The 24,232-nt window shown below is 36.4% G+C and overlaps 1 protein-coding gene and 1 non-coding gene across 3 annotated transcripts in view; one reads left to right on the top strand and one right to left on the bottom strand.

Moving 5' to 3' along the window:
* RB1 (RB transcriptional corepressor 1) overlaps positions 1–24,232 on the top strand; it is a 150,318-nt gene that overhangs the window by 52,069 nt on the left and 74,017 nt on the right. For both annotated transcript variants that reach the window (XM_049778764.1, XM_049778762.1), the window contains exons 12-17: positions 8,270–8,357; positions 16,602–16,718; positions 18,210–18,266; positions 18,353–18,384; positions 18,467–18,543; positions 20,004–20,200. In XM_049778764.1, the coding sequence (XP_049634721.1) occupies positions 8,270–8,357; positions 16,602–16,718; positions 18,210–18,266; positions 18,353–18,384; positions 18,467–18,543; positions 20,004–20,200 (568 nt within the window). The remainder of the gene's footprint in view (positions 1–8,269; positions 8,358–16,601; positions 16,719–18,209; positions 18,267–18,352; positions 18,385–18,466; positions 18,544–20,003; positions 20,201–24,232) is intronic.
* On the bottom strand, positions 901–1,028 carry LOC126016479 (small Cajal body-specific RNA 4). Its single transcript, XR_007498276.1, has one exon. It is a non-coding gene; the product is annotated as a small Cajal body-specific RNA 4 (non-coding RNA).

A 24,232-nucleotide genomic window follows, 5' to 3' on the forward strand; every position in this document is an offset into this window, starting at 1 on the left:
GATTTTAGTCATATCTTGATTTTAAGTATCTGGACTTGAATACTGTGAGAGAATATATTAATTTGTGGTCATTTGCTCTCGTATTCTTTAGAAACAAATAAAAGTGAGATATTTATGGTTCATATTGATGCTTTTTTAAATTTTTGTACTGAAATCATTGTGATTTACAGAGTTCTTCACAGTTGGGTTTCAGACAATCAATGTTTCAGGACCAATCCCACTACCAGTATCGACCTCCCTCCACCAATATTTGCAGAGTGCATCCCATGCCACCACCCCTTCCCCCAACCTGCCAGCATAATAGGCCCATATGTATATATATTTTTTTCTTTTTTTCTGAGAAGAGTAGAACACAGCAGATTAAGCAGAAGACAAAATAGAGCAAGTCTTGAAAAATATTTTAATCCACCAGGCACACTGAATTATCTTTATAATCTCTACTGAGCCAATAAAAATAAAATCAAGGAGCTAAATTTAATGACAATCACAGATACCCATGTATCTTCCAACTCTACTGTTTCAGCAAAATTCAGCCAAAATCTTGGTGAGATCTATAGTTGGTGTTTTTTTTTTTTTTTCCACATCCAGTGGCGCTCAGGGATTATTCCTGACTTTGTGCTTAGCAGTTATTCCTGGCAGGCTCAGGAGACCATATGGGATGCTGGGGATCAAACCCAGTTGGACCCTGGTTGGCTGTGTGCAAGGCAAACACCCTTCCCCCTGTGCTGACTACAAGAAACACACTTCTGACTAGTCAGACAAACAGAGCTCAAACTCAAAGCTTTGGCACCAAGATCCCAAGTTTTAATATGGAGGTCAGCACACAAACTCCTCCCTACCCTTCTAAACTGGTCAGTAGGTTAGAAAGCAACCAGAGTAAAGACATCTGCTGTGAAAGCAGAATGTTGGGTGGTACAGTCAGCTCTGTGAGGAGCTCAAGGCAGGGCATCTCTCTCTGACGCTTTTTCTAGGAGAATTGTATCAGCTGAGCTTTGCTTCATCAGATTCTGCCTCATTTATATTTTTGATTGTTAAAGTTTGGGTCTCATGATTTTGTTGTTGTTGACTCTGGCTTGGATATTTGGATATTTAATTCTGTCCTTTTTTTTGGGGGGGGGGGGTCACATCCGGCAGTGCTCAGGGGTTACTCCTGGCTCCATGCTCAGAAATTGCTCCTAGCAGGCATGGGGGACCATATGGGGCGCTGGGATTCGAATTGATAACCTTCTGCATGAAAGGCAAACACCTTACCTTCATGTTATCTCTCCGACTGCTGTTCTGTCCTTTATTAACACCTCAGTGCACCTGAGACCTCTTGGCTCCATCCTTTTATATTTGTATATCTCTTCTTCCACTCAATTTCTTTCCTTCTCAATATACTCTGGGGCTTAGATTGTTCTCAACAACTCCCATTTAAAAAATTTCATTTCTTCATGCAATTATTCTAAATACCACATATAAATGATATTTTTCTGTATTTATTCTGCTTCTGGCTTACTTCACTTAAAATAATCTCTTTCAGTTCATCCATGTTGCAGCAAATTGCATAATTGCATCATTCCTTACAGCTACGTAGTATTTAATTGAATCATATTGTATCACATGTTCATGATCTACTCATATGTTGTTGGACATCTAAATTGATTCTAACTCTTAGCTATTGTACTGAGTGTTGCAGAGAAAAGCAGTTTGCATACATCCTTTTGGATCAATGTTTTTATGTAATATCTTTTTTTATGCTAGGTATTTTATGTTTCCAAAAATATAATTTGTAGCCCTAGTTCTTTCTATGCTTAATAAATAAGCACTAGAATGGAAATGGTTTCATTTTAGTAAATAAAAAAGAATCATAACTATTTTACTCTATGAAACTATAGGATTAGAACCATTTTGGGATGAAGGAGGGAACCCAACAGTGCTTAGGGCCTATTCCCTGCTCAGTATTCAGATGGTGTTTTGCTTATTGCAATACTCAAAGGACCTATAATGCAAGGGTATGCAATCTGGGTCTTTGGAATGTAAAACAACACTCAGTACATTGAGTTAACTTTTTGGTTTTGAGTTTAAAATAAGCATTTAAAAAATCTGTTATCAGCTGCTCCCTACAGGCCATGCATAAGTCAGTGTGGGTCCCATCCAGACCCGCTGCTGGCACAGGGACCCACACTACCTTGAAAACCCACAGAACGTGCATCAACAGAGTTTAGCTAGCTTGCCCATGAAAGGTGGAGCCAGAGTAGTATGGCTGCTCTGTTCCACTCCTCGGCCACGCACTACTCCTCATCATTGAACCCCAGCACAACATGTAGAAAACACCACACTACTAGCCTGACAATGAGGAAACAAGGCAGGCCTCCAACATGCATAGAGATGAAGATGGCAGCTCTGATGACTCAAAAAGAGCCATCCACCTATTTAGCTTCTTAGAAAAGGACTTTAGAGAAGAAATATGGAGGATCCTCATAGAACTCAAAGAAAGTATGGAATGAATTGAATGAACCACAAATAAGAATCAAGAGGAACGGAAGTAGAAAAGAGGAAAGTCCAAACTGAAATAATAGGACTGAAAAAATCATTAGGCAAAATGAAAAACTCACTGGAAAGCCTCTAATAGAGTAACAGCAGCTGAGGACAGAATCAGTGCATTAGAATATGAGATACATAACAATTCCATACAACAGAATATTGGAAAAGAGCCTAAAAACCAACTTAAATAACTTAAAAACAAACTGTCAGACAATGGAAAAAATCATCAAAACAGACAAAAATAGAAGTCTTTGGTAAACTTAATAGTAACAACATAAGAATCATTGGAGTCTCAGAGACCAAGGAAGAAAATCCTCACAAATAATTAACAATCAAGGGCTTCGTTGCAGAGAAACTCCCAGAGTTAGAGCACATGCAACCAAATCCTGCATGCTCAACGAGTACCAGCTAAAGAATATCTGAAGAAAAGCACCCCAAGACACATCTTAGTCACAATGATGAATCCCACCAATAGGGAAAGAATACTGAAAGCAGAAAGATCAAAAAGGGAAACTAAATTCAAAGGACCATTCTTATTTTTATTTTATTTTTTTTTTGTTTTTGGGTCATATCTGGCAGCGCTCAGGGATTACTCCTGGCTCTATGCTCAGAAATCACTTCTGGCAGGGTTGGGGGACCATATGGGATGCCAGGATTCGAACCACCATCCTTCTGCATGCAAGGCAAATGCTTTACCTCCGTGCTATCTCTCTGGCCCCCAAAGGACTATTAAGATTTACAGCATAAGAAACCATCAAGGCCAGAAGACAATGGTAAGATATAGTGACAAAACTTAATGAAATAAATGCTTTGCCTAGAATACTTCACCCAGCCAGACTCACCTTCAGGTTTGAAGGAAGTATACATAGCTTTTGGATAAACAACAGCTCAGAAACTTTACAGACTCAAAACAAGCCTTAAAAGAAAAACTGAAAGGTCTACTTTAGACAAAACAGACTAAGAAACACAACAAAGTCCTACAGAAATCCTACAAAATCCCATGACAATTATCTTTCTCAATATCAGTGGACTAAATGCACAAGTTAAGAAACACAAAGTGGCAAAATGGATCAAAAAACTGAATTCAACATTTTTTTTTTTTGGTTTTTGGGCCACACCCATTTGACGCTCAAGGTTTACTCCTGGCTATGCACTCAGAAATCACCCCTGGCTTGGGGGAACATATGGGATGCCAGGGGATCAAACTGTGGTCCGTCCTACACTAGTGCTTGCTAGGCAGACACCTTACCTCTAGCGCCACCTTCCTGGCCCCCAATATTCTTGAATTCAACATTCTGCGAGTTCAACATTCTGCTGCCTAAAAGAAACACTTCAGAATAGTCAGAGCAAACATTTAGACTCAAACTCAAAGGTTAGAGGATAATTATCCAAGCAAACAACTCCCTTAAAAAAACTCAAGTGGCCATATCAATAACAAATGACTTTAGACTTCAAAAATTTATAAGGGACAGAGATGGACATTTAGTAATAATCAGGAGATATGTAAAACAGGAAGAAATCACGCTTCTAAACATATAAACCCAGTGAGGGACCAGCAAAATATTTAAAACAGTTGCTGACAAATTGACAAATCTGACAGAATACAGCAATAGCAACACAGAATAGTGGAAGACATCAACACCGCCCTTCTATTCCTTAATATCTTAACCAGGCTGAAACCAACAAGAATATTCTAATCCTGAAAGGAGAAATGGAAGTTTTCTGGGCTTCTCCATCACTAGAAAACTGAATACACATTCTTTTACAATGCACATCGGTCATTCTCCAGGATAGACCACATGCTGGAAAATAAAACATACCTACATAAAATCAAGAGGATATAAATCTTACAGACTACCTTCTCAGATAACAATGCACTAAAATTAGAAGAGAAATACAAAGGACATAGAAGAAAAACTTCAAAACCTGGAAATTAAACAACTCACTACTGAACAACTAGTGGGTCAGAAATGAAATCAATGAGAAAATCAAAAGATTTCTGGAAACAAAAGAAAATGCAGATGCAAATATCAGAATTTTTGGGACACAGAAAAATGGGTAGTAAGAGGAACCTTTATAGCTTTGCACACAGCAGGAAAGAAGAAGTGGCCTAGGGGCCGGGCGGTGGCGCTGGAGGTAAGGTGCCTGCCTTACCTGCGCTAGCCTAGGAGACGGACCGCGGTTCGATCCCCCGGCGTCCCATATGGTCCCCCAAGCCAGGAGCGACTTCTGAGCGCATAGCCAGGAGTAACCCCTGAGCGTTACCGGGTGTGGCCCAAAAACCAAAAAAAAAAAAAAAAAAAAGAAGAAGTGGCCTAATAAAACTTAATAACACAGCTTATAAAGTTAGAAAATGATCGACAAAATGAAGCAAAAATAGGTAGGCAGAAAGAAATAACAAAAGCTTAGAGCAGAAATCAATGAAGTAGAAATCCAAAAAAACAATATGAAAGAACAACAAAGGCAAAAGTTGGTTCTTTGAAAAAATAAACACAATTGATAAACCACTAATAAAACTCACAAAGAAAGAGAGAGAAACTTAATAAACCAGTTAGGAATGAAAAGGGGAGATGACTACAGATAATACAGAGATTCAAAGGGTAATTAAAGACTACTTAGAGAAATTATACACCACAAAACATGAGAAAGTGGAAGAAATGGATATATTCTTGGACTCATAATCTTCCACAGTTAAATCACGATGATCTAGCATATCTAAATAGATTCATCACTATTGAGAAATTAAAAAGTTTATCAAAAAACTTCCCCAAAACAAAAGCCCAGGCCCAAATTGATTCACTAACGAATTTTCAAGAGCATATACTACCAATATTTTAGGTTCAAGATAATAAAGGAACAGAAAACTCCCAAACACTTATTATGAAGCTAACATCACCCTAATACCAAAAGCAGACAGAAATGCTGCAAAAAAGAAAACTACAGACCAAAATCAATGATGAACACAGATACAAAGATCTTCAACTAAATTCTTGTAAATAGGATCCAATACCTCTACATACACCATGACCAAGTAGGTTTTATTTCAGAAATGCAAGGATGGTTTAAAATAATAAATCAATTAACATAATACATTATATCAACAAAAGAAAAAATAAAAACCATACGATCATATCAATAGATGTGTAGGGAGCATTCAATAAGGTCCAATGCTCATTCATGATAGAACTCTCAACAAGATGGGAATGGAGGGAACTTTTTTCAATAGAGTCAAGACCATCTACCACAAACCTATGGCAAATATTATTCTCAGTGGGGATAAACTAACAGCCTTTCCTCTGAAACGTGTTACTAAACAAGGCTACCCCTTTTACCAGTCCTATTCAACATAGTGCTGGAAGTTCTTACCATAGCAATTACGTAAGAAAAAGATATCAAGGGCATCCATATAGGAAAGGAAGAAGTCAAGTTCTCACTCTTTGCAGATGACATGCTACTATAGTTAGAAAAACATAAAGACTCTAACAAAAACCTTCTGAAACAATAAATTCATACAGTAAAAATGGAAGGCTACAAAATTAACCTGCAAAAGTCAATGGCCTTCCTATACACCAATAACGATAGAAATGTACATTAAAAAAATCCCACTCACATTAGTGCCACACAAACTCAAATACCTTGGAGTCAAGTTAACTATAGAGGTGAAGGATCTATACAAAGAAAACTACAAAACACTGTTTCAATAAATAAAGGAAGCCATAAGGAAATGGAGACACATAGTCTGTTCATGGATTGGAAGGCAAATGGCAATACCCCCAAAGCAATGTACAGATTTAATGCAATTCCTCTACCCATGGCATTCTTCAAAGAAGTAGATCAAACAATCCTGAAATTCATTTGGATCAACAGACACCCACGAATAATTAGAACAACCTTTGGGAAAAGGAGTATGGGAGGCATCACTTTCCCAAATTTTAAATTGTACTACAAAGCAGTAGTCATTACATCAGCCTGGTAATGGAATAAAGACAGAATTTCATATCAGTGGAATAGACTTGAGTATTTAGAGAATATTTTCCAGAATACAATCAATTAATCTTTGAAACAGGGGGCAAGAAATGCAAAATTGATCAAGGAATGCTTTTTCAACAAGTGGTGTTGGGATAACAGGTCAGCCACATTCAAAAAGTGAACTCGGACCTCCATCTAACACCATGCACAAAGGTCAATTATAAATGGATAAAAACCCTTGATATCAGACCCAAAACTATAGATATATAGAACAACACATAGGTAAAACACTCCATGACACTGAGACTAAAGGCATCTTCAAGAAGAAAATAGCACTGTCCAAACAAGTGGAAGTGGAGATGAACAGATGGGACTATATTAAGCTGAGAAGCTTTTGCACCTCAAAGGAGATAGTGACTAGAATACAAAAGTCACCCACAGAATGGGAGAAACTATTTACCCAATAAGCATCAAATAAGGGGCGAATATCTACAATATACCCGGTACTGAGAGAACTTAACAAGGAAAAAAAATCTAACCCCCTCAAAAATTGGGGTAAGAAATGAACAGACAATTCCTTAAAGAAGAAATACAAATGGCCAAAAGCACATGAAAAAATGCTCCACATCACTAATCATGAAGGAGATGCAAATTAAAACAACAATGAGGTACTTATTGAAGAGGCTTTCCTTGCTCAATTTTGCTTTTTTTTTTTTTGTTTTGTTTTTTGGGCCACACCCGTTTGATGCTCAGGGGTTACTCCTGGCTACATGCTCAGAAATTGCCCCTGGCTTGGTTGGACCATATGGGACGTGGGGGGTGGGGGGAATCGAATCATGGTCCTTTCCTTGGCTAGCGCTTGCAAGGCAGACACCTTACCTCTAGCGCCACCTCACTGGCCCCAATTTTGCTTTTTTTTTTTGCCTCTTTACTAAAGATTAATTGATTATATGTCTGAGAAACATTCTCTGAATACTCAAGTTTATTCCACTGACCTGAGGATCTGTCTTTATTCCAATACTATACTTTTATAAAGACTATTGCTTCTTAATACAAATTAAAGTTGGGGAAAGTGACGCTTCTCATCTTCTTTTACCAAAGGGTTGAAGACTTATAAAATTAAGGAGCTCTCAAAAGGTTGTCCTAATTTTACACTGTGATATTGGTTTCTTCTAGATTTTTTTTTTTTTTTTTTGGCTTTTGGCTTTTGGCTTTTGGACTACCCCCAGTAGAAATCAGAGGTTAATCCTGGCTCTGTGCTCAGGAATTGCTTCTGGCATTTATGGGGGGTGCACATATTGGATGCTGGAAATTGAACCTGGGTCATTTGTATACAAGGCAAATGCCCTCCCCCTTTGCTATCACTCTGGCTCCAGATTATGTTTTCTTAAAGATTTCTGTAAAGAATAGTTACTTGGTTCTCTACTTGAGTTATTAAATGTCTTTGTTTGTATGAAAAAATATGATTATAACATTTTCATAAATATTGCTTATTTTATGAGACTGACATGCTACCTACTGCACTAAAGAGGCACCTAATATTGCTGATTTTAATCAGTATTTCATTTATAAACTATCTACAAATATTTAAGGATTTAAATAAAATGTAATTTCTCATAAACATCAGTACATTGGTGGTTATATGATAAAGTCTTATTTCCATAATTTTTTTAGAGATAAATGGGAGCTTTGAGTTTGAATATATATTTAACTTGCAAGATAAATGCATTTGTTTTTCATTTATTGACTAATATGTTTTTGTTTTTTTCTCTAGAACTGTTATGAATACTATTCAACAATTAATGATGATCTTAAATTCAGCAAGTGATCAACCATCAGAAAATCTAATTTCCTATTTTAATGTAAGCTATATATATATCATTGAGCATTTATTCTCATATTATTTGTTAATATCCTGCAAATAAGTGTGATAATTCTTTATCTGCACCTTTCCCTCTGACTCATTTTTCTCAACATAATACTCTCCATGCATATCCATATATAAGCAAATTTTATAACTTTTTTTCCCCATCTATATGCATGGTGTAGATGTACCCTAGATTCTTTATCCACTCATCTCTTTTTGGTCACCTGGGTTGTTTCCAGATTCTGACTATTGTGAATGGAGATTCCATGGACATAGGTGTATAGATGCCTTTTCTGCATTGTTTTTGGGCCCCTCAGTTATATTCCCAGGACTAACCACTCAAAATAGAAAAAGTAGATGGGAGGCATCACTTTTCCCAAATTCAGACTGTACTATGAAGTGGTATTAACATCACAGTATTGGAATAAAGACAGATCTTCAGATCTGTGAATTAGAATGAAATATCCTGAGACAGACCCTCAGATAATGAGAGTAAATCTTTGATATGAAGTGGAGGAAGGAAAGAGTCTTTAAGTGGTGTTGACAAAGCTGGTTAGTCTACACGCAAAACTACGAACTTAGGGGGCTGGAGTGTTAGCACAGTTGTAGGGTATTTGCCTTGCATGCGGCTGACTGAGAACAGACATGAGTTCAATCCTCAGCATCCCATATGGTTCCCTAAGCCAGGAGCAGTTTCTGAGCACAGAGCCAGGAGTAATTCCTGAGTGCCACTGGGTCTGGCCCCAAAACAAAAACAAAAACAAAATATTAACTTAGATCTCTTTATGATGCCATGCACAAAAGTCAAATCAAAATGGATTAAAGAGTTTGATATCAGAGCTATGTATTATTGTAGTAGTTAATATTTTTGTTAATGCTTGTATTTTGTCATTATTTTATCTTACATTTTTCTGAAATTAGAAACTATTAGTGATTATATTGGCTCAGAATTATTCTTTCAAATCTGTGGGGTTTTTTGTTATCTTTTGTACAAGTATACTTCCAAAATATAACTTATGCAGTTACTTAGAATTTTAAGGAAGCATACTGATAAAAGTTAAAAAAACAATAAACTATTTCTTCTCATATATTTAGAATATTCTCTCTAGCACAAGCATTATTTAGGAATTCAGTTTTATTTTGAAGCTTTTTTAGTTGGACACAGCATTTTGCTTATATAATATTATTAGGAGGTACAGAGATATAATAAAGTGGGTAAGGCTTGTATGGGGTTGACCAGGGTTCCATTCCTGGCACCTAATATTGTCCCCTGAGCCTTGCCAGGAATGGTATCTGAGCACAGAGTCTAGACTCTAGAGTAAGCCCTGAGCATGACTAACGTGGCCACAAACCAATTCCAGGCTCAATTTAAATTCACAGTGGTTTTTTTTTTAAAGCAAATATTGTCATCTATCCTTCTATGTGTAAGTAAAGAGTTAGAAGTTATGAACATTTCATTTTTATTTATTTGACCACAGCTGTGATGTGTCATTCTGTTAGGCTCATGAAAACCATGTGATTGCCAGGGATTGAATCTTTATTGGCTGCATGCAAGGAAATTCCCCTACCTGCTTATAGTATTGCTCTGACCAGTGACAACTATGATTTATGACAGGAAATGTTTTGTTGTTAGAGTTCTAAGGGCATGCACTGAAGGAAGTATTGTTGGTATAAAGTAAGTTTTTAAAATGTGTACATTTCAAAAATTACCATATTTTAGAACTTTTTTATCTCTAATATTTGTGGGGACTACATCTGCCTCTGCTCTTGGATAACCCTTGGCACTTCATCAGGGATTACTCTTGACAGGTTTTGGAGATCCTTATACAGTAACTTGAATTAATCTTGAGTTGGATGTGTATAAGGAAGCATCTTACCTGCCATACTATCTCTCTAACCTTGTATTACTTTTTTAATGGATTACAAAAATAAGGTCAGTCTTTGGTTATATCTTTTTTATATATTTTATTTAAACACCTTGATTACATGCATCATTGTGTTTGGGTTTCAGTCATGTAAAGAACACCACCCATCACCAGTGCAACATTCTCATCACCAATGTCCCAAGTCTCGATCCTCCCCACCCAACCCCCGCCTGTACTCTAGACAGACTTTCTATTTCCCTCATACATTCTCATTATTAGGATAGTTCAAAATACAGTTATTTCTCTAACTAAACTCATCACTCTGTGGTGAGCTTCATGAGGTGAGCTGTAACTTCCAGCTCTTTTCTCTATTGTGTCTGAAAATTATTATTGCAAGAATGTCTTTCATTTTTCTTAAAACCCATAGATGAGTGAGACCATTCTGTGTTTTTCTCTCTCTCTCTTTGACTTATTTCACTCAGCATAATAGATTCCATGTACATCCATGTATAGGAAAATTTCATGACTTCATCTCTCCTGACAGCTGCATAATATTCCATTGTGTATATGTACCACAGTTTCTTTAGCCATTCGTCTGTTGAAGGGCATCTTATTGTTTTCCAGAGTCTTGCTATGGTAAATAGTGCTGCAATGGATATAGGTGTAAGGAAGGGATTTTTGTATTGTATTTTTGTGTTCCTAGGGTATATTCCTAGGAGTGGTATAGCTGGGTCGTATGGGAGCTTGATTTTCAGTTTTTGGAGGAATCTCCATATTGCTTTCCATAAAGGTTGAACTAGACTGCATTCCCACCAGCAGTGGATAAGAGTTCCTTTCCACATACCCACCAACACTGCTTGTTCTCATTCTTTGTGATGTGTGCCTATCTCTGTGGTGTGAGGTGGTACCTCATAGTTGTTTTGATTTGCATCTCCCTGATGATTAGTGATGTGGAGCATTTTTTCATGTGTCTTTTGGCCATTTGTATATCTTCTTTGTCAAAGTGCCTGTCCTTTTCTTCTCCCCATTTTTTGATGGAATTAGATGTTTATTTCTTGTAAAGTTCTGTCAGTGCCTTGTATATTTTGGAGATTAGCCCCTTATCTGATGGGTATTGGGTGAATAGTTTCTCCCACTCAATGGGTGGCTCTTGTATCCTGGGCACTATTTCCTTTGAGGTGCAGAAGCTTCTCAGCTTAATATATTCCCATCTGTTAATCTCTGCTTTCACTTGCTTGGAGAGTGCAGTTTCCTCCTTGAAGATGCCTGTAGTCTCAATGTCCTGGAGTGTTTTGCCTACATGTTGTTCTATATATCTTATGGTTTCGGGTCTGATATCAAGGTCTTTAATCCATTTGGATTTTACCTTCGTACATGATGTTAGCTGGGGGTCTAAGTTCAATTTTTTGCAAGTGGCTAGCCAGTTGTGTCAACACCACTTGTTCAAGAGGCTTTCCCTGCTCCATTTAGGATTTCCTGTTCCTTTATTAAAAATTAGGTGATTGTATGTCTGGGGATCATTTTCTGAGTATTCAAGCCTATTCCACTGATCTGATGGCCTTTCTTTATTCCAATACCATGCTGTTTTGATAACTATTGCTTTGTAGTACAGTTTAAAGTTGGGGAAAGTAATTCTTCCCATATTCTTTTTCCCAATGATTACTTTAGCTATTCTAGGGTGTTGATTGTTCCAAATGAATTTCAAAAGTGCCTGTTCCACTTCTTTGAAGAATATTATGGATATCTTTAGAGGGATCACATTAAATCTGTACAATGCCTTGGGTCTATTGCCATTTTGATGATGTTAATCCTGCCAATCCATGAGCAGGGTATGTGTTTCCATTTTCGTGTGCCCTCTCTTATTTCTTAGAGCAGAGTTTTATAGTTTTCTTTGTATAGGTCCTTCACATTTTTAGTCAAGTTGATTCCAAGATATTTGAGTTTGTGTGGCACTATTGTGAATGGGGTTGTTTACTTAATGTCTATTTCTTCCTTATTACTATTGATGTATAGAAAGACCATTGATTTTTTTGTGTTAATTTTGTAACCTGCCACCTTGCTATATGAGTCTATTGTTTCTAGAAGCTTTTTGGTAGAATCTTCAGGGTTTTCTAAGTAGAGTATCATGTCATCTGCAAACAGCAAGAGCTTGACTTCTTCCTTTCTTATCTGGATTTCCTTGATATCTTTTTCTTGCCTAATCGCTATAGCGAATACTTCCAGTGCTATGTTGAATAGGAGTGGTGAGAGAGAACAGCCTTGTCTTGTGCCAGAATTTAGAGGGAAGGCTTTTAGTTTTTCTCCATTGAGGATAATATTTGCCACTGGCTTGTGGTAGATGGCCTTAACTATATTGAGAAAGGTTCCTTCCATTCCCATCTTGCTGAGAGTTTTGATCAAGAATGGGTGTTGGACCTTATAAAATGCTTTCTCTGCATCTATTATTTTGATCATGTGATTTTTATTTTTCTTGTTGATATTGTATATTATGTTGATAGATTTATGGATGTTAAACCATACTTACATTCCTGGGATGAAACCTAGTTGATTGTAGTGGATGATCTTCTGAATGAGGCATTGAATCCTATTTGCCAGGATTTTGTTGAGGATCTTTGCATCTGCATTCATCAGTGATATTGGTCTGTAATTTTCTTTTTTCATAGCATCTCTGTCTGGTTTAGGTATCAAGGTGATGTTGGCTTCATAAAAGCTATTTGGAAGTTTTTCCGTTTATTCGATTTCATGAAAGAGTCTTGGCAGGATTGGTAGTAGTTCTCTTGGAAAGTTTGAAAGAATTCATTAGTGAATTCATCTGGGCCTGGACTTTTGTTTTTGGGCTGACATTTCATTACCATTTTAATTTCATCTATAGTGATGGGGGTGTTTAGATATGCTACATCCTCTTCCTTCAACCATGGAAGATTATGTGTCCAAGAATTTATCCATTTCTTCCAGGTTCTCATTTTCAGTGGCATAGAGTTTCTCAAAGTAGTTTCTGATTACCATTTGAATCTCTGTCATATCAGTAGTGATGTCTCCTTTTTCATTCCTAATATGAGTTATCAAGTCTCTCTCTCTCTCTCTCTCTCTCTCTCTCTCTCTCTTTCTTTGATAGTTTTGCCAGTGGTCTATCAATCTTGTTTATTTTTTCAAAGACCAATGTCTGCTGTCGTTGATCTTTTGGATTTTTTTGGGTTTCCACTTTGTTGATTTCTGTGCTCAGCTTTGTTATTTCCTTCTGTCTCCCTATTTTAGGGTCCGTTTGTTGAGCATTTTCTAATTCTATGAGCTGCGTCATTAAACTATTCAGGTAGGCCCCTTCTTCCTTCCTGATGTGTGCTTGCAAAGCTATAAATTTTTCTCTCAGTACTGCTTTTGCTGTTTCCCATAAGTTCTGATAGCTTGTGTCTTTATTATCATTTGTTTTCAGGAAGGTTTTGATTTCCTCTTTGATTTCATCTCGAACCCACTGGTTATTCAGTATGAGGCTGTTTAACTTCTAGGTGTTAAAGTTTTTCTCCTGTGTCCCTTTGGAATTCATATATAATTTTAGAGCCTTGTGGTCAGCGAAGGTAGCCTGCAAAATTTCTATTCTCTTGATATTATGGAGGTATGTTTTATTTGCCCCCCTTCACCAGTGCAACATTATCCCCTCCCACTTCCCATCCCCTGCCTGTATTCGAGACAGGCATTCTACTACAGTAATTTGTTTTTAAGTTCAGTAAGTTGTATTTTTTTCCTTAAAGGATAAGAGTAAAAAAAATATAGTAAAGGTGTGATAGTGGCAATCGCCAATATTTGCATAGGTCCAGAAAAATGGAGAAAATGGAAAAAAAATCCTTGACCTGATTACAGAAAGGTCTCACCCCAGAAGTTTATTAGCATAAGACAGACTCTGGGTTCCAGGCATACCAGTCTGTCTAACTCCAGTCATTTTCAAGGTCCTGGTGAAGCTTTTTCACACTTCAGCTACAGTTGGTATCAGACTTTTATATTTAAAGACTCTCGATTCTGTGCATTTCTTTCGTCGATGTCAGGCTGATGTGGAGCATCCTCTAGTTTCAGCATATCATCAAATGCGGAGCGATCTGCCCTGCATGCAAACTGTTGCTGAGTCGCCTGGGTGTTGGGAGTACTCTTTGGAGTAAGTCAATGCCAAAGCAGTGGTAGGTCTTCGCTGGTAAAGGCTTGGATCCTGGTAATGTTAAAGACAATTGTGGTTGTTTCCATAGATGGTATCCATTGTTCAGGTGTGTGTGGGCGATACCAATTCTTCTGAGGCCTGAGCCAAATCAGTATGCCAATGTTCAGGGTAAAAGGCCTAATTACATTACCAAATTTGTGTTCCCATCTCTATTAGATAAAAACTTGTTTGCCTATGTATTATTTTCCCATTTTAATGTGCCTATGCAAAAAAGAAGCAATGCTACAAGATATTGTTGGTGCATCTGGGGGCCAACGAATAAAGTCCAACATTTCCCATAACTTGGTATAAACGTGAAATCTATACAGTTACTCTTCTACCAGTATTGCTTATAAAGCAGATCTCACAGGGGGAAAATCAAACAATCAAATAACTAATCTAGTGGGCAAATTTGTCACTATATGAGGATATTTGAAAAGAGTTATAGATGTTAAGGGAATACATCTGAGATATACAAAAGAGATACATGTGACCATTTTATGTTTTAAAAAGAAACAAAAGGAAAGAAAACAAGGGTATTTGAAGACAACAGGTGATAGTTGAGTTTGAAACATGTTTTGCTGCATTACGGAACCCTATATTGTCCTTGAACTAGGGGTTATGCTGAAGCTGATTCCGGTATCATACAACAGTCTAGTTTGATGGGGGCATGAGGGGCCACCAAGCATGGGTCAACAGGCGTGTTGGTTGTAGTTGTTTGTATAGGCATGAGCTGAGGACCGAGATGGTGTCTTTCAATGAGGAGCTGGATGGTGTTGTTGGGGCAGAAGGTCAGTCTTGGTGTCTACCCAATTAGGAACTGAGGATAAGGAGGGTTGAATAAGGTAAAGATAATGGTTCCGGGTTTGGGTATGAGCAGGTAGTAGAGACAAAAGGGTGAGGGGAGAGGCAATACATATAAGACTAGACAATAAAGGGCAATTTGAGTGTTTTATCAGAATCGTGGGCATCCTGATTCTATTCCTAGGAACAGTCTAGGATCAGGAACGTTTTTGGATAATGCTTAAAAAGTATATTTGTCGTGTGGGCACAAATGCACCCGTGCGGTTTTAAAAAATAGTATTAGTAGTAAACAATACAGGGGGTCCAATATACATAGGGGAGGGGTTTCCCTCCTCCGCCCGCCCCCCAGGGCCCGAGTTGCCAGGGCTGGCCATAAAGACCCGCCTGGCGTGGGGGGGTCCCAGTCTCCTGGACCAAGTGTTCAATCCAGGAGATCTGTGGCCCGCTGTCTGACCAGCGACCCTAACATACCAGGAAAAAAAAAGCGAACTTATTCATTTTGTCATTCAATTCGTTTACTGACTTTTTCAGGCCTGTTATTTGACCTGTTATTTCAGTTTGGAGTTTTGCGATTTCTGTCTTCATATTTCTTGGTTCTTATTAGTGTTCTGTTCAACTCGATCCATGGTTTCTTTGAGTTCTTTGAGCCTCTTCCATATTTCTTGTCTAAACTCCTTATCTGAGAGATTGATTAGGTGTTTGGCCGTTTTTTGGTCATCAGAATTGTCATCTTCATTCTCTATGTCTGATGCTGGCCTGCGTTGTTTTCCCATTGTCACACTTGTATTGTGGGTTTTTCTATGTGTTGTGGTGGTATTAATTGGCTAAATGATGTATGCGGCCACGCTCCTCTGGCTCCGCCCTTTCTGGGTGGGTCGACTTGCCTCCAAGGAAGGGGAGTCCTCCGTGGGTGAAGCCTCACACAGGATCAAATCTTAGGCCAGAGCACGCAGCAGTGAAGACAGTCGGGAAAAATGCTGGGCTTCAGTGATCCAGCACAGTTCTTAGTGTGATTTTTTTCTTCTTGTTGCAGTGGCGTTCTTTCTTTAGAAAGTGCTCTTTGGAACCTCTGGGAGAGCGAATTTTCTGGGCTTTTTTCGGCCCTCTCCAAAGAGGTTCAGGAGACAGGAATGGAGACAAACACACACAGGCAGCACTCACAGTTTCTCATAGTCGGGCCCCCCTTTGGTTATATCTAAAGAGGAATTTTAATTTGTTCTTTGGTTTTCTAGTTAAGTGACAGAATATTTAGGCCATTAGATCATTTTATACTGCCATAGTTTTGCTCCCTAACATCTAAAAATTAAATTCTAGATTGTAAAATTTTGAAAATATGTTCTGTTTGATGAAGTAGCAGCCTTAATTTTTTTTCTTTTCCTTGTTAAAGAACTGCACAGTTAATCCAAAGGAAAATATCTTGAAAAGAGTAAAGGATATTGGATACATCTTTAAAGAAAAATTTGCTAAAGCAGTAGGACAGGGATGTATGGAGATTGGATTGCAGGTAACTTTACTTCATTTTGTTTTATGCCATTGAAGATGGTAAATAATTTCAAATGCAGCATATATAAATTGTATAAATACTATAATTATATTTGCCAAGTAATACAGAATACTGTCATTATATCTGGGCTTTCTGTTTATGTTTAATACTGTTACAAAAGTCATAAGTGAACAAATAGAAATTTTAGAAAATAGAAGCAAGAAAAAAATCTTAATTATTTGATATTATTAATATTTGAATATTTGCTATGATTTGTACACTATTTGAATATAAGTGGGGTTACAGTCCTGTGTTTATATTGGTTCTATCTATAATGAGTTGTCATTTAAATTTTCTAAGGTTAAGTTTCTTCCTATTTTCTCTGCTTTGTTCTTTGTTGTATGTTATTTAAGAAGTAATTTGTATGGGCCAGAGAGATAGCACAGTGGTAGGGCATATTTGCTTTGTGCTCAGCCAACCCAGAACCTACCTGGGTTTGCTTCTCAGCATCCCTTATGGTCCCTGGAGGCTGCCAGGAGTGATTTCTGAGCACGAGGCCAGGAGTAAGCCCAAAAATTAGAAAAAAAAAAAAAAGAATATGTAACAATATGTTTGAAATTATAATCTACATATTTTAGTATAGTGAGCTTCTCTTTTGATGGGATCAATGTTTTTAAACAACTATGTTTATAAGTTCTTTCTAATTTGTATGAAACTTATATTTATAGTTTTTATGAGGGAATGTGATACTTATTAGTATTTATGTGTCCTTATAAGATTTAGTTATACTTTGGACAAGTGTAAGTAATATTTGATAGTAGTTGGTAGAAAGTAAGATTATTATTGACGAGCACAGTTAGAGCTGATTTTATCTGTTTTATTTTCCCACACAGAGACTCTTCCCTTAATTAACTTTTTTAGTTTTGGGGTCACACCTGGCAGTTCTCAGGGTTACTCCTGGCTCTGTACTTAGGAATTACTCCTTGCAATGCTCAGGGGACCATATGGGATACCAGGGATCTAACCGAAATCAGACAATGCAAGACAAGTGCCTTATCCACTGTATTATCTCTCCAACTCATCTTCCCTTAATTTAGACATATATTTTGAAAATAAATGTCCCTAAGTTAGAAGTATTGCAATAGGCATTCAAAGTGATTGAAATGTCCCCAGGAACATATTTTAGACCTAGTATTATATGCTTATATCTATGTACATATCTATACTTATATAAGGGTGTGTGTATACTTATGTATATATAAACAGAGAGCGTAAGAGATAATGATGTTGACTGACATAGTATGAAAGGAAATCAGCTATTGCACCTACCCACTTGTTAATTTACTGGAAATATCCATCATCATTTTATAGGAAATCTTGAATTTTAGGCAATCTAGATTTTTGTGATCTTTTGGTAGGCATATTCCTAAAAGGATCAGAAAGCATTTTATAGAAAAACATTTTAAAATTAATAGCTATAATTTTCTAAATATCTTATTTCTTTCTTTGTAGCGATACAAACTTGGAGTACGATTGTATTATCGAGTAATGGAATCCATGCTTAAATCAGTAAGTTACAAAGAATCTTAATAGAAAAAAAATTAAATGCTGACATCTGAAAGGTTTTAATTAAGCATCTTTTAAATCTGTTTTAGGAAGAAGAACGATTATCCATTCAAAATTTTAGGTAATTTAATACATTTTAGTAAAATATTTTTTATTTTTATAAAAGTTTTTCAAATTTGGTTGTTTTTATTTTTCCCCATTAGCAAACTCCTGAATGACAGCATCTTTCATATGTCTTTGTTGGCGTGTGCTCTTGAAGTCGTAATGGCTACATATAGCAGTAAGTTAAATTTTAGTGAATAAAGTTTTAAAAAAAGTTTAAAAAATATCCAGGAAGATAATTCAAGTAGTAGAGCACATATGTCGCTTGTTTAAAGTATCTCTTCTTCTTTTCTCCTGTTTCCCCACTCTGAGGGCATTACTGGATGTGGTTGAACTGATAAAATAAATGGATAAAATCAGTTTATCTAAGGTGTGTATTTGGAGGTCAAAGAGTATAGGGTTAAGGCAAAGAAATGCATTTTATATTACTATATATTTCTCATTGTAAATGATCAATTACAATTAAGCCATTTAAGTGGATTATAGGTTAATTAATTTATGTTACTTAGGTGATATTGTTTCATTTATCTCCTATTTTGGTCTGTGCCAAGAAAGAAATCTAAAAGAAAAAAAAAAAAAGAAAGAAATCTATTCAAATAATATAAAATACCAACGGAGTATTAATGGCCATTATTACTACTATAAGGCAGTCTGTGATCATGAGACCAAAGTTTGGAAGTAGAATATACCAAATATATAGAATTTATTTTCTTTTTTGAGGGGTGGGGGCCCACATCCAGCAGTGCTCAAGGGTTTACTCTTAGCTGTGAGGACCATATGGGATGCTGAGGATTGAACATGGGTTAATTCTGTGAGGCAAATGCCCTCCTCTCTGTACTTTTACATCACCTATAGTTGTTTTCTTAAATACAACTTTTAAATGTATTATTTTTCAAAATATAAGTATTTAAATTTCAATGGCAAAAAAGCAAATGTATTAAGTTATATAAGTACACAATTAATAAAGATTAAAATAAATTAGTAAACAAATACAAAAAACAGAAGCCTCAATAAAATGAAATGCACATTTGAAATATACAATTTTAGGGGGGGATGGCGTTAGGGACATAGTAGTGCTTATGGCTTATTTCTGGCATTTTGCTCAGGTATCACTCCTGACAGTGTTCAGAGGATGATATACAGTGCAGGAGATTAAACTCAAGTCAGTTTCATGCAATGTGAATGTCTTACCTCCTATACTACCTATTGCCCCAAGATACAATTTTCTAACTAATCAAATTAGATTATTAAAGAATGTAATATTAGATATTAAATACAAAATATTAAAGAATTTTCCTCTCCCTCCAAAAGGAATTAGTGAGAGTGAGGCAGTTAAAATGGAGGTGCTAATGTATTGTTGATAAAAATATTAAAATATTAATCTATCCTGATTTAAGTTGAGGATCTTTGCAGCTTAGAAAATGTGATAAAATCTATGGGCTCTTTTTACTGGAAAAATATATATTCTCGTGATTTTAAAAAACTATATCTTTTGAGTCCAAATTATAGAATGAAAATTCTGTTTTAAAATAAAATTTTAATGTAACCCTTTTATTATGTTTAAATTTTTTGCATGATAAAATATGTATTCAGGATTAACACTTCTTACCTAAGTTATACTTTTTCTTTCATTTTTAGGAACTATGTCTCAGAATCTTGATTCTGGAACAGATTTGTCCTTTCCATGGATTCTGAATGTACTTAATTTAAAAGCTTTTGATTTTTACAAAGTGATTGAAAGTTTTATAAAAGCAGAAGCCAATTTGACCAGAGAAATGATAAAACATTTAGAACGATGTGAACATCAAATCATGGAATCCCTTGCATGGCTCTCTGTAAGTAACTAAAATTATTGAAGATATTCCTACGCATATACTTAGCAGTTTGTTGTAAGGGAGAAGTATTTGTTAAAATGTATGTCAATAATGAATGTACATTTTAATGAATAAAGTAATTTCAGTATATTACCCAAGAATTCTATAGAATAATAAAATGGAATTTTTTTTGAGCTTCTAGATCACCTAACATAATAGTGAATTGTTTAGGAGTAACTTTCACTTTATAAGAAAGGAAATAGTATAATGTCTCAGAATATGGATAATGGATTAAATCATAGTGGAAAAAATAAGGAAATAAAACAGTAGATAATTTTTAGAGACTGATATGCTTTCTACTAACAATTAAAATAAAGACATTATTATATCACTGGGAAGTGACTATTCCCTTCCATTTTGTAAAGAGAGTAGATTTTACTCCAGTTATTATACATCTCCTATTTTTTTTTTTTTTTTTTTTTGGTTTTTGGGCCACACCCAGTGGTGCTCAGGGTTACTCCTGGCTGTCTGCTCAGAAATAGCTCCTGGCAGGCACGGGGGACCATATGGGCCACCGGGATTCGAACTAACCACCTTTGGTCCTGGATCGGCTGCTTGCAAGGCAAATGCCGCTGTGCTATCTCTCCGGGCCCATACATCTGCTATTTTTATTGGGAAAATATGGTGCTCTTAATTTTATGAAGAAATAACCAAAATGTAGCACATTTTAAAAATTGCTTGTGAAAAATAAATGAAAATTGCTGTGCTCAAGTAGCTTAGTTGTCTTTTGAGTGTCAGAAGCCTTTTTTACTTTTAAGGATTTATGGAGAAAGAAAGTCATTAAGATACTCAGAAATGGATATAATTTGCTTTGGAAGATTTTTTTTTGACTATGTTGTATTTGAAGTGATTGTAGGTCCTTTATATAGTGGTGTCATATAGTATTTAGATATGTACATCAATAGTTGAGGAAAGAGTCTGTATCTGAAAGCTGCTAGAACACAGATAATTTTTTAAATTTTATTTTATTTTATTTTTTTATTCTCAACTTTTTTTATTTTGTACTTTTTTAAAAATAATTTTTATTTTGACCAAAGTGGAATACAAATCTTTCATAGTAATACTTTAGGTATGTAGTGACATTGAATCAGGGGTATTCCCACCACCAATGTTGTCCTCCCTCCACCCCTGTTCCCAGCAATCATCCCATACTCCCCTCTTTTGCCCCCTGGGCTGCTAATATAAGTGGTCCCATCTGTATCTAGCTTGTTGTAAATTGGATATTGATTGAATATTGATTCTGTTGTCATTGGCTTTGGATTTGGTGTTTAAGTTTGATCATTTTTTATTTCTACTCAATGTTCATACGACTGGTCTTGGTACCCTCCATTATTTCCCCCTCAATTTATGAGGCAGAACAATATGGTTAAAGTTATGTGGCTCTGTTTGAAGGAAAGAAAAAAGAAGTGGGGGTGGCAAAAAGTCAAACAAGCAAAAAACGGGAGGAGTTCTTCTAGAGGCTATAAATATCATTTTAAGAGAAGAAAGGGAAAAAGGAAGAAAAACATAACAATAATACAAAAAAAATCAAACAAAAAAACTCCGAAAAGCACCACAGCAATAAAGACAACAACCAAACAATAACCACGGTCCTGAAATAAAAACAAAACAAAGCAAAAAAAGAAAAAGAAAAAAAAACCCAACAACAACAATAACAAAAAAATTGATTTGTGCTTCTCTCTCTCGCTTTTTTTTTGTTTTGCATAGGCACAGTAGTTGTGCATAAGCACAGTAGGTGGTGGTCTTGGTTTTTGCATAGAACCTAGGACGAAGCGTAGGATAGTCTTTCATAGTCTTTCATTATGTTTCCAGAAGTTCTGCTCAGTTGCAGTTGTCTCAGTCAAACCTCTGGAATTAGAGATCTTGGTTGTACAAATTGTAGGACAGAGCCTAGACTAGGGTCTTTTTTATTGGTCTCAGGATAAGTTTTGCCCAGTCATGATTGTTACAGTCTACTGTAGTTAGCGATCTTGGCTTTTGCACAGATCAAAGAATGATGTGTCTTCAGATTTCCTCTTATCGTTAAGTGGTGAGATAAGACAACCTGCTCTTAGATCAAGTTGTTGCCATTTCCTCATTGTGAGGATGTCATATCAAAGCTGGCGCATGTTGGTGTCAGAGCAGTATTAAGAATGTCCCAGAGGGAGTTTGGTTCCTGGAGGTGTTGCGGAGAACTGTGTCGGTTCTATGTCTGAGTTCGGGGATGGACGATCACTGTCTAATCACGAGGAGTCTAAGTTGGGGCCACATGACATATGTTCAAAGTGGGAGGCACCCTTGTATTGGAAAATGTATGAGTTTTTATCCCTAGTAGATAAGAGCTTGTTTCTATACGTAAAATTTCCCCCTTTTTAGTATACCTTTGCAAGCAAAAGGACACCCTTCAGCCCCAAGTCTCATCCCCTAGCAAGAAACTACAACCAACACTCCTGCTGACTCATGCTCTGTGGCTCTCCTTCTCACCCTCCCCCTCAAATGTGGACTATTGCTTGATACCAGATTCAGCTCCAGAAGGACCCCTAGTGCAAGAACTCTACCCAAGCCTTTTCTGCCACAAATCACTTCTCAGACTCAACAAGACCAGGGTGTGTGTGATGAAAATGTGCCTGGATTCCACCCCCCACAAGAATATCTCAAAGGACAATGGGAAACCTATATTTCCTTTATAAGTTTAAGACCTCTATAATACTACCTCTTAATCTATTTATCCCCAAATGTAAGGTAGTCTCCTATCTATATATATATATATATAGATAGATATAGATATAGATAGATAGATAGATAGATAGATAGTCTTGTTTTTTTGTTTTCTTCTCTTCCTTAACTTCACCTATTTTGGTTCTGCTTGGTATAAAACCTACTAGAACACAGATAATTTAAGAAATATTGTACTCCGTTGTGGCTGGAGTCATAGTACAGCAGCTAGGGCATTTGCTTTGCACACGGCCGACCTGGTACACTCCCTGGCATCCCAGATGGTCCCTGAGCCAAATAGGAGTAATTTCTGACCACAAAGCCAGGAATAGTAACCTGAGTGTGGTTGGGTATGTGCCCAAGTGTGCCCCCCCCCAAAAAAAAAGAAAAAAGAAATATTATTCTTCATTGACATTTAATCTTGCATGGGGCATGATCAGGGGACGTTTAACATATTTTCATAATAATTGTGTAGTAGAATATTTTATATGAGGAAATTAATACATAGAGAAGAATTACTCTAGGTCCCATTGTGAGAGCTTTTTTTGACTACATCCCTAGCTTTGGGCTTAAACCAAAACAATTCTCAGTTAAAGAAGCTGTGTATCAATTTGTTAGGATACATGATTTTTGCATTTTTATATTAAAAACTATTTCATCCTTAAATTAGAAAGATTATATTGCTGGATATAGATTTGTTAATAGTTTTTTTCTTTTAGTTCTTAAGAGTAATGATGCTATGCCATTTTTTCTGGCTTGCACTAGTTCTGATAAAGTATTTTATTTGTTTTTCTGTGTAATGATATTTTTTGTTCTGGCTCCTTTTTAGATTTTCTCTTTATTACTGGTTTTAGTCAATTTTATTATACTGTATTTTGTTTGGAATTATGCTTGGATATACTTAAAAGTTTTTATCAGTTAAATTCAGAAAGTTTTTGCCTTCTTTTCTTTCTTTTTTTTTTTTTTGTGCCATATCCGACTGTACTCAGGGCTTACTCCTGGTTCTGCACTCAGGGTCTACACCTAATGATACACAGGGGACCATATGGAATGCTGGGGCTCAAATCCAGGTGGGCTGTATACAAGGCAAGAGCCTTACTGTCACTTTGACCCAGTCATTATTTTTTTTTAATTTTTTTCTCTTTATTTGAATATCTTGATTACATAAATGATTGTGATTAGGTTTCAGTCATGTAAAGAACACCCCCCTTCACCAGTGCAACATTCCCGCCACCAATGTCCCAAATCTCCTTCCATCCCACACTACCCACACCTGTACTCCAGACAGGCTTTCCAGTT

This window comes from Suncus etruscus, chromosome 8, assembly GCF_024139225.1.
Source record: "Suncus etruscus isolate mSunEtr1 chromosome 8, mSunEtr1.pri.cur, whole genome shotgun sequence".
NCBI classification, from domain to species: domain Eukaryota; kingdom Metazoa; phylum Chordata; class Mammalia; order Eulipotyphla; family Soricidae; genus Suncus; species Suncus etruscus.